Source organism: Dipteris shenzhenensis, chromosome 7 (genome assembly GCF_047967505.1).
Source record: "Dipteris shenzhenensis isolate YYH24624 ecotype China chromosome 7, Dip_SZ_1.0, whole genome shotgun sequence".
NCBI lineage: Eukaryota > Viridiplantae > Streptophyta > Polypodiopsida > Gleicheniales > Dipteridaceae > Dipteris > Dipteris shenzhenensis.
The window spans coordinates 10006652-10019460 of NC_141602.1; the positions used below are offsets into that span (position 1 = coordinate 10006652).

The following is a 12809-nucleotide window of genomic DNA, read 5'->3' on the forward strand; positions in this document are numbered from 1 at the left end:
CATTGGAAGTGATCTGAGGCATTTTTCAGTCTTATCTTTGGAGCACCGTCCTGCAGTTTGATAGCTTTGGTAAATGCTCATGATGCATTTATGATATATTATGTTTGAATGCTATTTTGTGAAGGAATAGACACTTCCTTGTAAGAGGTAAGACCTTCCTAATGGCTAACATGAGTAGTTGCCTCCAAGCTAACTCCAAGCATAGTAATGTATCTCTCACATAAGGACTTTTAAAATTCCTCTAGGAGAAAAAATATATTTATATTATGGGATTTATGAAATGTGCAAAATTTTACAGAGGGGGTGTAAGAAAATGCTAAAAATAGGTTACATAGCGATTTAGAAAAGAAGCCTTGAATGTAGATGATATAGACATATTACACTAAGTGACCCCCTCGAGGGTTCAAAGGCACTTTGCATGCGAGTAATTTAACTATAGGAGAGGGGCAGCCTACATGATATGAGTGAGTACATGAGAGGGGGAATCCATGAGAGAAGTGACTGCATGAGAGGGTGCAAAAGTCAAAGTCACCTTACGCTTGCACTTGTATGAACTTGAATGTTTGATCATTAAACATTTCAACTTTCTATTATAATATAATATTCACATGCATTTCTTATTTTCAATTAATAAGCCGAAATACCTTTGAAAGGTGCTTTAATTTCTATGCTTTGAATCAAATAAATCATGACACCTAACCATCCCTTCACCTCACAAAGAGTGAACTTTTATAGGAATTAATGGAACACTTTTGTGCATAGAGTCCTTTGTTCTTTATGAATTATTTTGTTAAGTCTCTTCTTGGATGGTTACCTATATGTTTAGCAAATTATGGGAAAGAACCAAACCATGACCTTGACAATTTTGAGGATAATTCCTAATATATGAAAATATTCATTAGAGAAATGAGCAATTATTGTGAAGACAAACTTGTGTTGGAAGTCACAAAGTTTAGAAGCCATATCTAATAACAATTATTGGATCTTTTTATATGCATTCATTTGATAGAAAAAAGATATAGTCATTCTAGAAAAACAATAGGGATAACGTTATCAATACCTAAATTAAATGATCTTGGATTGAAAAGTGAATGGGGAGAGAGAGAGAGAGAGAGAGAGAGAGACAGAGCATAATACATGGCTTTATTTCTAGCATTGTTGTTAATGCATGCTTTCATAGAAACTAGGTTTTGGTTAGGACAAGGACAATTTAAATCCATTAAACTTACATAAGGCATGTGGCTAAATTTCATATACTTTGATTAAGTCAATCCAATTAGGATATCCATCTCGCATTTTTAAAAGGTTATAAATTATCTTTAATCCTTGAGCATCTTTTCCAAACTATATCCCTCTTAAGCTCGTGTTTAAAAATATATGATAATTGCAAACATGTTTCAAGGTAACATCATCATGTGGACAAAATTCATTTCTCTTTGTTTAGTAAAAAGAAAAGTATAGGAAAAACATGGCCAACATTAGAAGTACCTAAATTTTCAACATTGCTAGATGTTATGACCTTGAACACTATATAATCATACATAAATATAAGTCAATTTATTTTCTCAATGATGTTTTTGGCAAATTTTCACCCTATACATTTACGAATTTCATAAAATGGACCTGAATTTTGTTATACACTAGAGGTATTATCGACCTAGAGGTATTGAATTATATGGGTCCTTTTGTGATAGGCTTTGGATAGCCTAATAGATTGTCAATTATTGCTACTCATCCTTTCAATGAAATCTCCGAGGGAAAAGTACTAACCTTTGGGCCAAACACAAGAGACTTATAAGGTGATGATGTAAGACTTGGTGCATCACACTCATGGAAACCAAATGATGAAAGCTTCCCATGAATAGGAAATTCCAAGGTTATGGATGACAAAAAGGGCACTTTGCATGTGGACAAATTGGAATGTCCAAAGGCATGTTTTGAGTGAAGGCGCCAACAATTGTGCGTTGGAAGTATGCTTTTGAGGACAATTATGTGATGTACTTCTTAGAGAATCTTTTGAGCTTTCAAAACCAACTTCCCATAATTAATTTCTTTTCATAGTGGCAATATGATAGTGATTCATTAATGCTCCCTTTGCATGTCAAAAATGGCACGAGACATTGGGCTTCTCAAAGTTGAGCAATATGATGGTGATTTAAGTGATATGTTAGCATAGGAGAACATGGCACGAGAGATTACAAGACTGAATGCGCATGTGATATAGGCATCAGCTCAATAGGAAATTTTTAATGGATGTGACTCTTGTGGATTTGTGTCGGGTTGAGATGAACTCCAAAGGGTTTAGAAAGGTGTTTGTTAATAGATTGAGAGGCATAAGTGAATGGTGAAAGTGGAGGTGAGAAGTTGTAGCATGTGAGTAAATAATTTGTGAATCGAGCAATTGAAAGCCAGATGTCACTCAGGCGAGAGTGCCACTTTTCGCCAATGTTTCGGCCCACTTTGAAAGCTCCTTGGAGATGGGAATATAGAGTAACAGAAATTACTTTCTTTACACTCATTTCCAAATTGTAGACAGGTCCCATATCGTGCATGGGGGGGTACTTTTGAAAATGCTTCAAATGATCCTCCACGAGCAATGCATGGAAAATTTACTAAGTTTGTTCCTAATGCCGGTGTGTGATGCAATCCCAATGCAAGCAAAGATCCAAGGACGATTAGGAGGGGAGCGTGGAATTCAGAAAGGGAATCAAAACGTGAAGACAAAAAGGCCGGTAAGCAGCAAAAGTTAAGAAACAGAGATGCCGAAGGGGACGTGGAGAAGGTGCTGCCACTTCCGTAGCTGGTGGTGAGACCAGCCGCTTAGGACAAAGTCTTACGCGCTCAATCGGCAAAGCCAGAACTAAAAGTATTCATAAAACTCTTGACCTTTTGCGATCCCGCCCTTGGTCGCACCACCTTTGCTTTTGGCTCCCTCCCCGCAGCCCGGCAACCTTGTCCTCAATGCTTCCCCTGGCCTTCCCTTCCCTACTGTTTCTCCGCGCCATATCGCCTGCCTCGACAGCCTTGGGGCCTCCCTTCCTCTCCTTCTCGTTCTGATCGTCCCCCTTCTGGATAATGCTCGAATATCTTCGCCCTCGCACGGCCTCCCCCCTTCTTAAAACTCCCAGTCATCACCTATCCCCCCATCATTGGGACTTTCTGCAAACCTCTTACCGCGCTTTCGGTTTGCCGCTGCTTCATTGTAGGCTTAAAAATTCCTGACGGTTAGTAAGCAGATGGGTTTTTGCATGCATGCAGTTTGGTGCAAGTGCTGAGTGAGTAGAACACCCTTTGTAGGAGACGCTGCATCATTATACTCCAGCTTTCTGACATCAACTCCTGGTCTTCTGCCAAGATGATTCTCAGATCACATACGCGCCTCCGCTTGCGTAACAAATGAGAGTTTGGTTACACCATTGCAATTTTCGGTCCCTAAAACACTTTCTTTGGGAAGAGTAGCAGCTTCACGACATGGAAACACTGATGACGCGTTCAGCTGCAGCTCAACTTGAAGCCCTGCATCCCAGCGTGCCAACTGCCACCAGATTTTGTATCATTGGTGGAGGCCCTAGTGGCCTGGCTGCTGCGTACGCCCTGACAAGGCTGGGCTACCAGAATGTCACGGTATTGGAAAAATATCACAGCGTCGCAGGCATGTGTGAAACGGTGGAAATCGAAGGTGACTGATTCCTTCTAATCCGCAATTTCCTGCATTTATATCCGCGACTCCTCTAACATAAGCCATTGCTTGATCAGGTTTTACTTATGATCTGGGAGGACAAGTCGTGGCTAAAGACAGCGCACCGACTATCATGGCACTTGCTGACGAGATGAAGGTAGAGATGGAGGATATGAGCGACCACAAGCTGGCGCTGATCGATTGCAATAACAAGAGCTATGAGGATCTGAATGTCGGAAAAGATTACATCTCGGTTATGTCCCTGACACTCAGGCTCCAGGTACAAGCCCTAGAATATAGTATTCCGTGAAGCTAGTGATGAACGATCAGTATTGTGTGTCTACCAATTGCCACCACTGCGGAATTGAACTATTTAAATGATGTTTAACAACCGTGGGATTGTAGGCTCAGGCAAAAGAATCAGGAAAGATCGGCTTGCAGGCCGTCAGCTCCCTTGCATATGACTTGAGCGAGGTATATATAGAGAAAGCAGGTTTGACAAACGGTATTCCCCGCTCAGTATCGACTGGCTACACGGCATCTGGTTATGGGTTTGCACAGGACATGCCTTACGCATATCTACACGAGTTCACCCGTACCTCAATGCTGGGAAAGATCCGGAGAGTGAAGACGGGTTACACGAGCCTTTGGCGAAGGTTAGCAGAAAGGTTGCCGTGCGTGCGATGCAATTCAGAAGTTATTAGAATCAACAGAGATTGCAGTGGTCTGATCAAGGTCTCGGTTAAAGTCAAGCCGGAATCGGGTTCAGTGCAAGAGGAAGAGCTAGAATTCGATAAATTGATCATATCTGGGGCGTTGCCCTACGTGGGTAGAAGCAGGACATATAGGTCTCCTTCAAGCGCGCTGGCTTTCGGTAAACTCCCAGACTCTTCCTCCTTCGAACGCTAATCTTTTTTGGTTCCGTGCCACGTTCAGGCGTGGAAAATTTTCTTATACTGATTGGTCCTGCTGCTACGCTGACATGTCGATAAAATGGCTGGGCAGCTCACAAACACAAGGAATTGATGGACTTCAGCGCCGAAGAGGAGGATCTGTTCTCGAAAGTGAGAACGATCGAGTATTACACCACGGTCCTAAAAATTAGCGGCTTTAATCTTCCCCAAGGTTTTTATTACTGCAAGAGATACGTCGACGATCCGTCCACCATCGGGCATCCTGTGGCAATTCAACGCTTCTACTCTGAAACGGATGTTTACCTGTTCTGGTCCTACGGGAATTCCGAAGTGGATCAGGCTAAGATGACCGAGATGCTGTACGAGGATGTGAGGAATATGGGAGGCAAGGTGGAGAAGTTCGTTCTACAGCGGAAATGGGATTACTTCCCTCATGTCGGCAGCGAAGGTATTCATCCCTCATCAGTATGTAAAGTTCCAGATAATGACGAAGTAGGAGATGCTCGACCGATATCCAAATTATAGATTATTTACGAATAGAATTTTGTATGCCTTTGCCTGCAGACATGAAGGCCGGCTTCTACGATAGGCTAGAAGGCCTGCAGGGAAAGAATAACACGGTGTACGTGGGGGGGCTGATGGCCTTCGAGCTGACAGAGCGCAATGCTTCGTATTCGATGGATATGGTGGCGAAGCACTTTGGAACGGCAGCTGAGGGAATTCAGTACGTGAAGGTAAATTGCACTATTATAAGATGAAAGAGACGAATCGTTCTTGTTGCATGATTTGTTGTGGGAGGGAGATCGAACGTCTGGTTACTCATGATTTTTTGTAGGATGACGATCAATCCGATGGGTGCTTGTGTGTGGCGATGATTCATGGCAAAGAAATTGTATAGAATTTCGTTGTAAGCTGATTGATACATGGATGTTTCAGAAACTCTTTGAGTTGCCGCTGCAAGCGGAGGAGATTTCCTACGCAGTGAAGGCGCTAGGTGAGCTTCCGGGAGTGGAGTTCCCTGACCTTTCGAGCCTGGATGCATACCTTCGCTTCTGGGCGAATCACCCAGTGGTGGGAGACCGAGTTCTCTACACCTGGTTGAACGATGAAGGCACAGAGACGGACAAGCTCACGTATGCGGAGCTAGACAACCAAGCAACTGCGATTGCTCAACGATTGCGCAACTGCAGCAAGCCCATCCTGAAAGCTGGTGATCGAGTTCTACTGCTCCATCCACCGGGTCTACAATTCATCGCCGCATTCTTCGGCTGTCTACGTGCAAGGGTAAGCTCTAAACAGTGCTTGTTCCGTGACGTGATCGTTGGTTGCCTTTGCTTGTCGTTTGCTTCAGCATCTGACCCTTGCCGGCATGCATGCAGATCTTGCCCGTTCCTCTCATCCCGCCTGACCCCATGCAACGTCCCGGACAGGCCCTCGCCAAAGTCGCCAAAGTCGCCAAAATTACCGACTCCAGGCTCATCTTGTCTACGTCCACCTATCACTCTGCGGTCACGATTGGTTCCTTGCGCAATTCCTTCTCCAGACACACTTCCGAAACCTCCCGTTGGCCCAACCTGCCGTGGCATCATACCGACTCCTGGATCGCCAAGAAGCGCACGGACGATCGCGGTCTGTTGTCACGAGTCTTCTCCATGAAGAGTCTGTCACCCAGGGATGCATCCCCTCCTTCCGATTCGGGAAGGCCGCCTCTGTCGTCCGGCATTCCCTCCGAGTCAGAGAGTCCGTCACTGAAAGAGCCGGCTGAGGGGACACAGGGAGTCCAAGGCTCCGAGGAACAAGAGGAAGATGAATTCAAAGCACCAGAATCGGACGACGTTTGCTTCCTGCAATTCACTTCCGGCTCGACCGGGGATCCCAAAGGAGTGATGATCACTCACGGTGGCATCGTCCACAATGTCAAGCTGATGCGTTCTGTATACAAGAGCACATCGCAGACGGTTCTTGTCAGCTGGCTTCCGCAGTATCACGACATGGGCCTCATAGGTGGTCTCTTCACCGCCATGGTAAGCGGCGGAACAGCAGTCCTCTTCTCTCCCATAACATTTATACGGAAGCCCTTATTGTGGCTAGATGCAATGACGAAATACCACGCCACACACAGTGCCGCCCCAAACTTCGCCTTCGAGCTCGTGGTCCGGAGGCTTCGAATAGGAGAATCAGCAGGGCGGCGCCATGCATACAACCTCTCACCCCTGCGCTTCCTCATGATCAGTGCAGAACCAATTCGGCACAAGACTGTCAAAAGCTTCGTAGAGATGCTGCAACCGTCAGGGCTGAGGGAGCAGACAATGGCACCGGGTTACGGTCAGGCAGAGAATTGCGTCTTCATTTGCTGTGCATGGGGAGAAGGCCGGCCAATCATTGTTGATTGGAAGGGAAGGGTGAGCTGTGGCTATGTGCAACGGGGAAACAATGACGTAGACATTCGGGTTGCAAGCCCAGAAACAGGTGAAGAAGCGGCAGAGGGGGAGGAAGGGGAGGTATGGGTGAGCAGTCCGAGCAGCGGGGCTGGATATTGGGCAGAGCCAGAGAAGGGGAGGGAGGTATTCAACAACACTCTGAAGGAAGCTGGAGGACATAGCCAGAGGCAGTACATCAAGACAGGAGATCTGGGGAGGGTGAAGGATGGGCATCTGTTCATAACAGGGCGGATAAAGGATCTGATAATAGTGCAAGGGAGGAATGTATATCCTGCAGACATAGAGAAGACAGTGGAGGAAAGCTGCGAGTCAGTGAGGCCAGGGTGCTGTGCAGTGTTTGGAGCTCCGCAAGAGACGTTGGAATCGATGGGGGTGACGACGCCGTATTCATCAGATGGAGTGGGAGTGGTGGTGGTGGCGGAGGTGAGGGATGGATTGAGCAACAAGGGAGGGATGCCGGAGAGCGAGGAGATGATCGACACCATCAAAGCTGCTGTTGCAGAAGAGCATGGAGTGGAGGTTGCTTGCGTTACGCTCATCAAGCCTCGTTCAATCTGCAAGACAAGTTCCGGCAAAATACGTCGATTTGAATGCTTGCAGCATTTCTCCAGTGGCAAGCTCCAAGTCCTTTCTTCTTCTTCCTGCCCTTCTTCTCCTGCTTCTTCTTTGCCCCCCTCGCCATCGCCTCAGTTCTCTCCTGCCCCCCGCCACCCTCGTAAATCCAACTCCTTCCGCCTCCCTCCTCCCTCCCCCTCTCCCCTTCCCCCTTCCAAGTCGGAAATCGAGCAGTTTCTCACCTCCTTGGTCGCCCAAAAATCTGGCATCCCCGCCTCTCGACTTTCTCCCTCCGAGAGCCTCGCCTCCTTCGGCCTCCCCTCCACCTCCATCGTCTGGGCCGCCCAGAAGCTCTCCGAGTTCCTCGGCGTCCATGTTGCCGCCATCGACATCTACACAGCTGGCTCCATCTCCGAGCTCGCCGGGGTGGCACATTCTCTAGCCGTCGCCCACAAACGCGGTGCCAAAGATACCCCCTCCGGGATGCGTGGACAGCAGGAGGCGGATCCGGAATCGTCGCAGCACGACCGCTACAGCAGGCAGGACATAGAGAACTTCCTGATCGACCTGGTCGTGGAGAGGACGGGAGTCGTACGCAAGGATGTGTCGACGACGGAGACGCTGACGAACTACGGGATAAATTCTGTTGGGGTGGTGATTGCAGCGCAGAAACTGTCTAGTTTTTTGGGAGTGCAAGTAGCAGCGATAGACATCTACACATGCAGCTGTATAGCGGAGCTGGTGGACTTCTCGGAGGCATTGATGAAGAAGAACAACAAAGGGAAGAAGCAGCAAGAGGGAAGGGAAGAGGAGGAGGAGAAGGAGGAGGAGCAGGGGGGTAGAAGAGGGAGGGAGGAGGAGATAGAAGAGGAGATGGTGAAGGGGGGAGAGGTGGAGAGTCCAAAGGTGGCGAAGATGATATGGATAAGTGTGCTTCAGACGCTGGGAATAGTGCTTGCGGCGGCGATAATGGTGCTTCCGGGGATGGGACTCTGTTGGGGCGTCACGCAGATCGCCAACCATGGGAACGGCTCCCTTGCATGGCTCACGCTAGCGGTGAGCTTAATTCCTGTGGCTCGCATGCTTTATACCGCTTCTGTAGCGGTCCTAATCGCTTTGGTGGCGGTACCGCTCCTCCAACCTAACTGCGCCCTTGACCCTTGTATCCCTCTGTGGAGCGTTCCGTTTGTCCGATGGTGGACTCTTTATCGCCTCCAAGATTTCGCCACTTCTAGCGTCGCCGCTAATCTTCGAGGTACTGTCTTCATGAATTGGTGGTTTCGCGCCTTGGGCGCCCGCGTGGGTGACTCCGCTCTTATCAACACCATCGACATTACCGACCCCGGGTTGACTCGCGTGGGCCCCGCTGCAGTCGTGGCGCAGGGCGCCACCTTGCAGGCCCACCACGTACGCGATGGGCTAGTTCGCTTCCGGGCGCTACACGTGGGCGGCTCGGCGTGGCTGGGGCCGTTCTCGCTGACGAACCTGGGAGCGAGGATCTCACCAGGTGGGGAGCTGAGGCCGCTACACGTGTCATGGCGAAGCAGCAAGCGGGGCGGCATTCCGAGCGAAATCCAAGTGAGCATCTGGAGATTTTGAATCTCTAAGATTCTCGAATATCCACCAGCTTGGAGATTCGGGAATATCCATCCATGCACATTGCACATTCTTCGTCTTCGTTTGTCCTTAGCCAAAATTGTGTGGTTTTCGAACCGAGCTGGTGCTTCTTGCGATTTGCAAGGTTTTCGAACTTACGTTGTTGTTTGAACGTTTTGTTTGCAGCATCCCCTCGGAGCCTCCATCGCCCTCCGTCACCTCATCGGCCTCTACTTGGTTTACCTCGCCCTCGCTGTCTCTGCCTTAGTCGCTTACCCTACCTTCCTCACTCTCGCCACCAAAATCTGTCGCTTCCCCAAAGACTCCCTCTTCCAGCTCTCCTTCTTCGATTCTGTCTCCCCTTGCCTCTTCTTCCCCCTCGCTGCCACCCTCCCTTGGCACGTCGCCGCTCTCACTCCCCTCTTCGCCTTGCCTCAGAACCTCCCCCTCCTCTTCACTGTCCTCCTTCAGCTCTTCACCCACGGCAAAGCCCTCTCCCTTGCCCTCTACTTCGCAGGCACTTACGTCACCTACGGAGTCATCCTCTCTGCCATCACTTGCGCTCTCAAGTGGTCCTTGATCGGCAAGTTGAAATCCGGAGATGATATCGCTCTCGATTCCGAATTGGGCTTCCGGATATGGGTCGTTCATCGCCTCATTGCCTCCGCACACATCAAGTTTACCATGTTTCTTTCAGGCACGGAAGCGTTCTGTATGTACCTGCGGACCATGGGAGCTAAGGTCGGACACATGGCGTCCATCCGAGGTGTCAACCCGCTTGTAGACCCTGATCTTCTGGACTTGCGGGAGCACAGCCACTTGGGGGATTTCTCCAAAATCATCACCACCATGTTGAATCGACAGGGATCATTTTGCTCACAGAAAGTGACCATCGGAGCTAAGAGCGTGGTGGGCGCGCAGAGCATAGTTCTTCCGGGAAGCACCCTTGAAAAGCAGGTTCTTTTGGGAGCCATGTCGGTAGCTCCGAGGGGATGTCTGCTGCGTGAAAGCGGAGTTTATGTGGGGGTGGACGGTCCGATTATGGTGAACCAGCAACAGCTGAGCGGGACAGCTGTAACAGCAAGAACTTCCAACCTTGAAGTCGACATGGAGCCGTCTTACAAGAAAGTCATCAGCCATTTGGCAGCGCACCTTGCAACCACAACAATGAAGGTGAAGGCTAGGTACTTCCACCGAATAGGGGTTGCCGGAAAAGGAACCATGAGAGTGTTGGATGACCTTCCTAGTGGCATCCCAGAGCATGATATTTTTACCCCTGGAAAGATGTTCCGTGTCATTGTAAGGCACAGCAACAGCCTGAGCTCCGATGACGATGCCCGAGGGGATGCACGCGGTGCAGCTTTGAGGATCCTTGCATCTGATGACGAGGAAAATGTGGAGGATGCACTCATCGATCTGACATTGAAGGCCGGCAAAGCCTTTTATGCTAGAACGCTTTCGGACTTCTTGTCCTGGCTCATGGGTAGCAGGGAGCAGAGGATTGAGTCGGTGAAGAGGTCGCCTCATATAGGGAAAGCAGTGTGGATGTCCTTAAGAAGGCCAAACTCGTACACAGAGCTTCACTATTATTCCAACAGTTGTTGCCTTCTCCGTTCCACGAATCAGAATTCTACAGAGCACTACGTAAGATTCTGCCTTCGCCCAGCTGATCCGCAATTCGGTGAAGACGAGGGCAAAGTGCAACCTCAAGATATTCTTCCTCCGGAAACAGGAATGCTGCCCAGGGATCCCGCAGACAAACGCCCACTTCTCTTCTTGGCGGATGATTTTCGCAAGAAGCTTCTGGCCTCAGAGGGCGTGAAGTATGTTCTCCAGCTGCAACTGCGACCCGTTTCCCCTATTGTGGCGAACAATGAAATTGCACTTGATTGCACCATACCTTGGGATGAAGAGCTTTACCCTTTCAAAGATGTGGCTGTAGTACATTTGGATGAGGTGCTAGATAGCGAGATGGGCGAGGCCTTGAGATTCGATCCCATGAACAAGACACGCTCCCTGGACATGATCTATGCAAAATCACTATCAGAAAGTGCATCGGTGGAGCATGGGCGGTATCTAGCATACGCTGTTGCTCAACATCTGCGCAATAACCTGCCTTTGCGAGAGGAATGGATATCGATGTTGAGTCAAGTGGATGTGGGCAAACAGGTTCTTCGGGATCTGCCTGCAGAGCCTTCATCAGATTCAACTGCTAAGAGAGGTGGATGCCCAGTACTCTCTGGTTCTTCCATTTACAACGGGCCCCTTTCTGGAGAGCTTGTGGGGCTTACCCACCGCAAGTTCAGTGGTGTGGAAAATCAGCACCCAAAGGTTCATGGGCATTCCTTCAATGGAATCTCTCGAGCTAGTGAGGTGAGTGCAAAACTCATGTCACTGCCAGAGGACGAATCCAATGTAGGAGCCCAACTGGATGGACAACTCCCCCAAACAGAAGAGAAGGAAGGCTTGGAGTTCTTGAAGCTTGCGGTTATCCGTGGGGTTCAACCTTTGCTACAGACGATCATACCTGTACTCCTCTTCATGACAGCCACATATCCATCCATACTCATTCTTAGCTTTGTCGGATCAAGGCTAGGAACAGGCTGGATGTTTCTTCTCATGCCGCCAGCGTACGTGCTTTTTGGATTGGTCCTATCTATTTCCAGCATCATTTGTAGAAGGGCATTGATCGGCCAGACACGGCGAGGAGATTCCAGTGAGCTGTGGGGAACCAGGAGTCTGTGCGATACATCATGGCAAGCTGTCCATGCGCTTCTATCCATGAGCTTCTTAGAACTCACGAGAGGCTCCTTATTCTGCGTCATGTACTTCAATGCTTTGGGAGCTTCTATAAGCATGTCGGGCGTATATATGGATACATTGTATGTACTCAACCCTGATCTACTACGGGTGGGAGCAGGTTCTGCGATAGGCAGGGACGCTCTACTATTCGGGCATCTTTACGAGGGAGGTCGAGTTGTGTTCAAGCAGATCGAGCTTGGAGAGAGGAGCTGCGTGGGGACGCGAGCTCTGATACTCCCTGGTCTCAGAATGGAAACCGGTGCTGAGCTAGAGCCATTGGGACTCGGCATGAAAGATGAAGTGATATCTTGTTATACCGACGACCCGTGATCTCATATTATTCCAGTATGATCTTTTGTTACTGTGGCTTGTAATGCATTTATCACTAATTTTTACTGTACTCTATCAAGTCGAATACTTCCTAATTTGAGGTCGCACTTGTAGACTATTTATACATACGGAGTAGTTTTACTTTTGATTCTCTCTAGATTATATATCTCTCTCATTTCAATCTAGGTTTGCACTCTAGAGCTTGGGGAAGGAATGGCAATGAGTAATATTCTTAGGGTTGAGAGGGTAGTGTGTTTTTTGATCCGCCATGACAATCTCTCTCTCTCTCTCTCCCCACTCAACTCTCTCCAAGCCACCAATGCCATGAGGAGTAACAAAAGATCATAATAATGACTAGTAGGCAACCCACACGTTGCTGAAGGGCAAAACATGATACATGCATGTCTCATACATGTGTTGTTGCTATGTAAAAGACATTGACGATTGATTCTAAACACTTCAACTTGCTAATTAATATATTTATTTGCATCA

The 12809-nt window shown here is 48.3% G+C and overlaps 1 protein-coding gene across 1 annotated transcript; it reads left to right on the top strand.

The window, feature by feature from the left end:
* The first annotated feature begins 3471 nt into the window (after window positions 1-3471).
* Window positions 3472-12317, top strand: LOC147899925 (uncharacterized). The gene is made up of 11 exons (XM_087377137.1): window positions 3472-3679; window positions 3757-3959; window positions 4085-4553; window positions 4685-5041; window positions 5158-5327; window positions 5530-5877; window positions 5973-6236; window positions 6387-8033; window positions 8085-8380; window positions 8519-9167; window positions 9372-12317. The coding sequence occupies exons 1-11, from the start codon at window positions 3472-3474 to the stop codon at window positions 12315-12317; spliced, it is 7557 nt and encodes a 2518-aa protein (XP_087233263.1).
* Window positions 12318-12809: the final 492 nt, after the last annotated feature.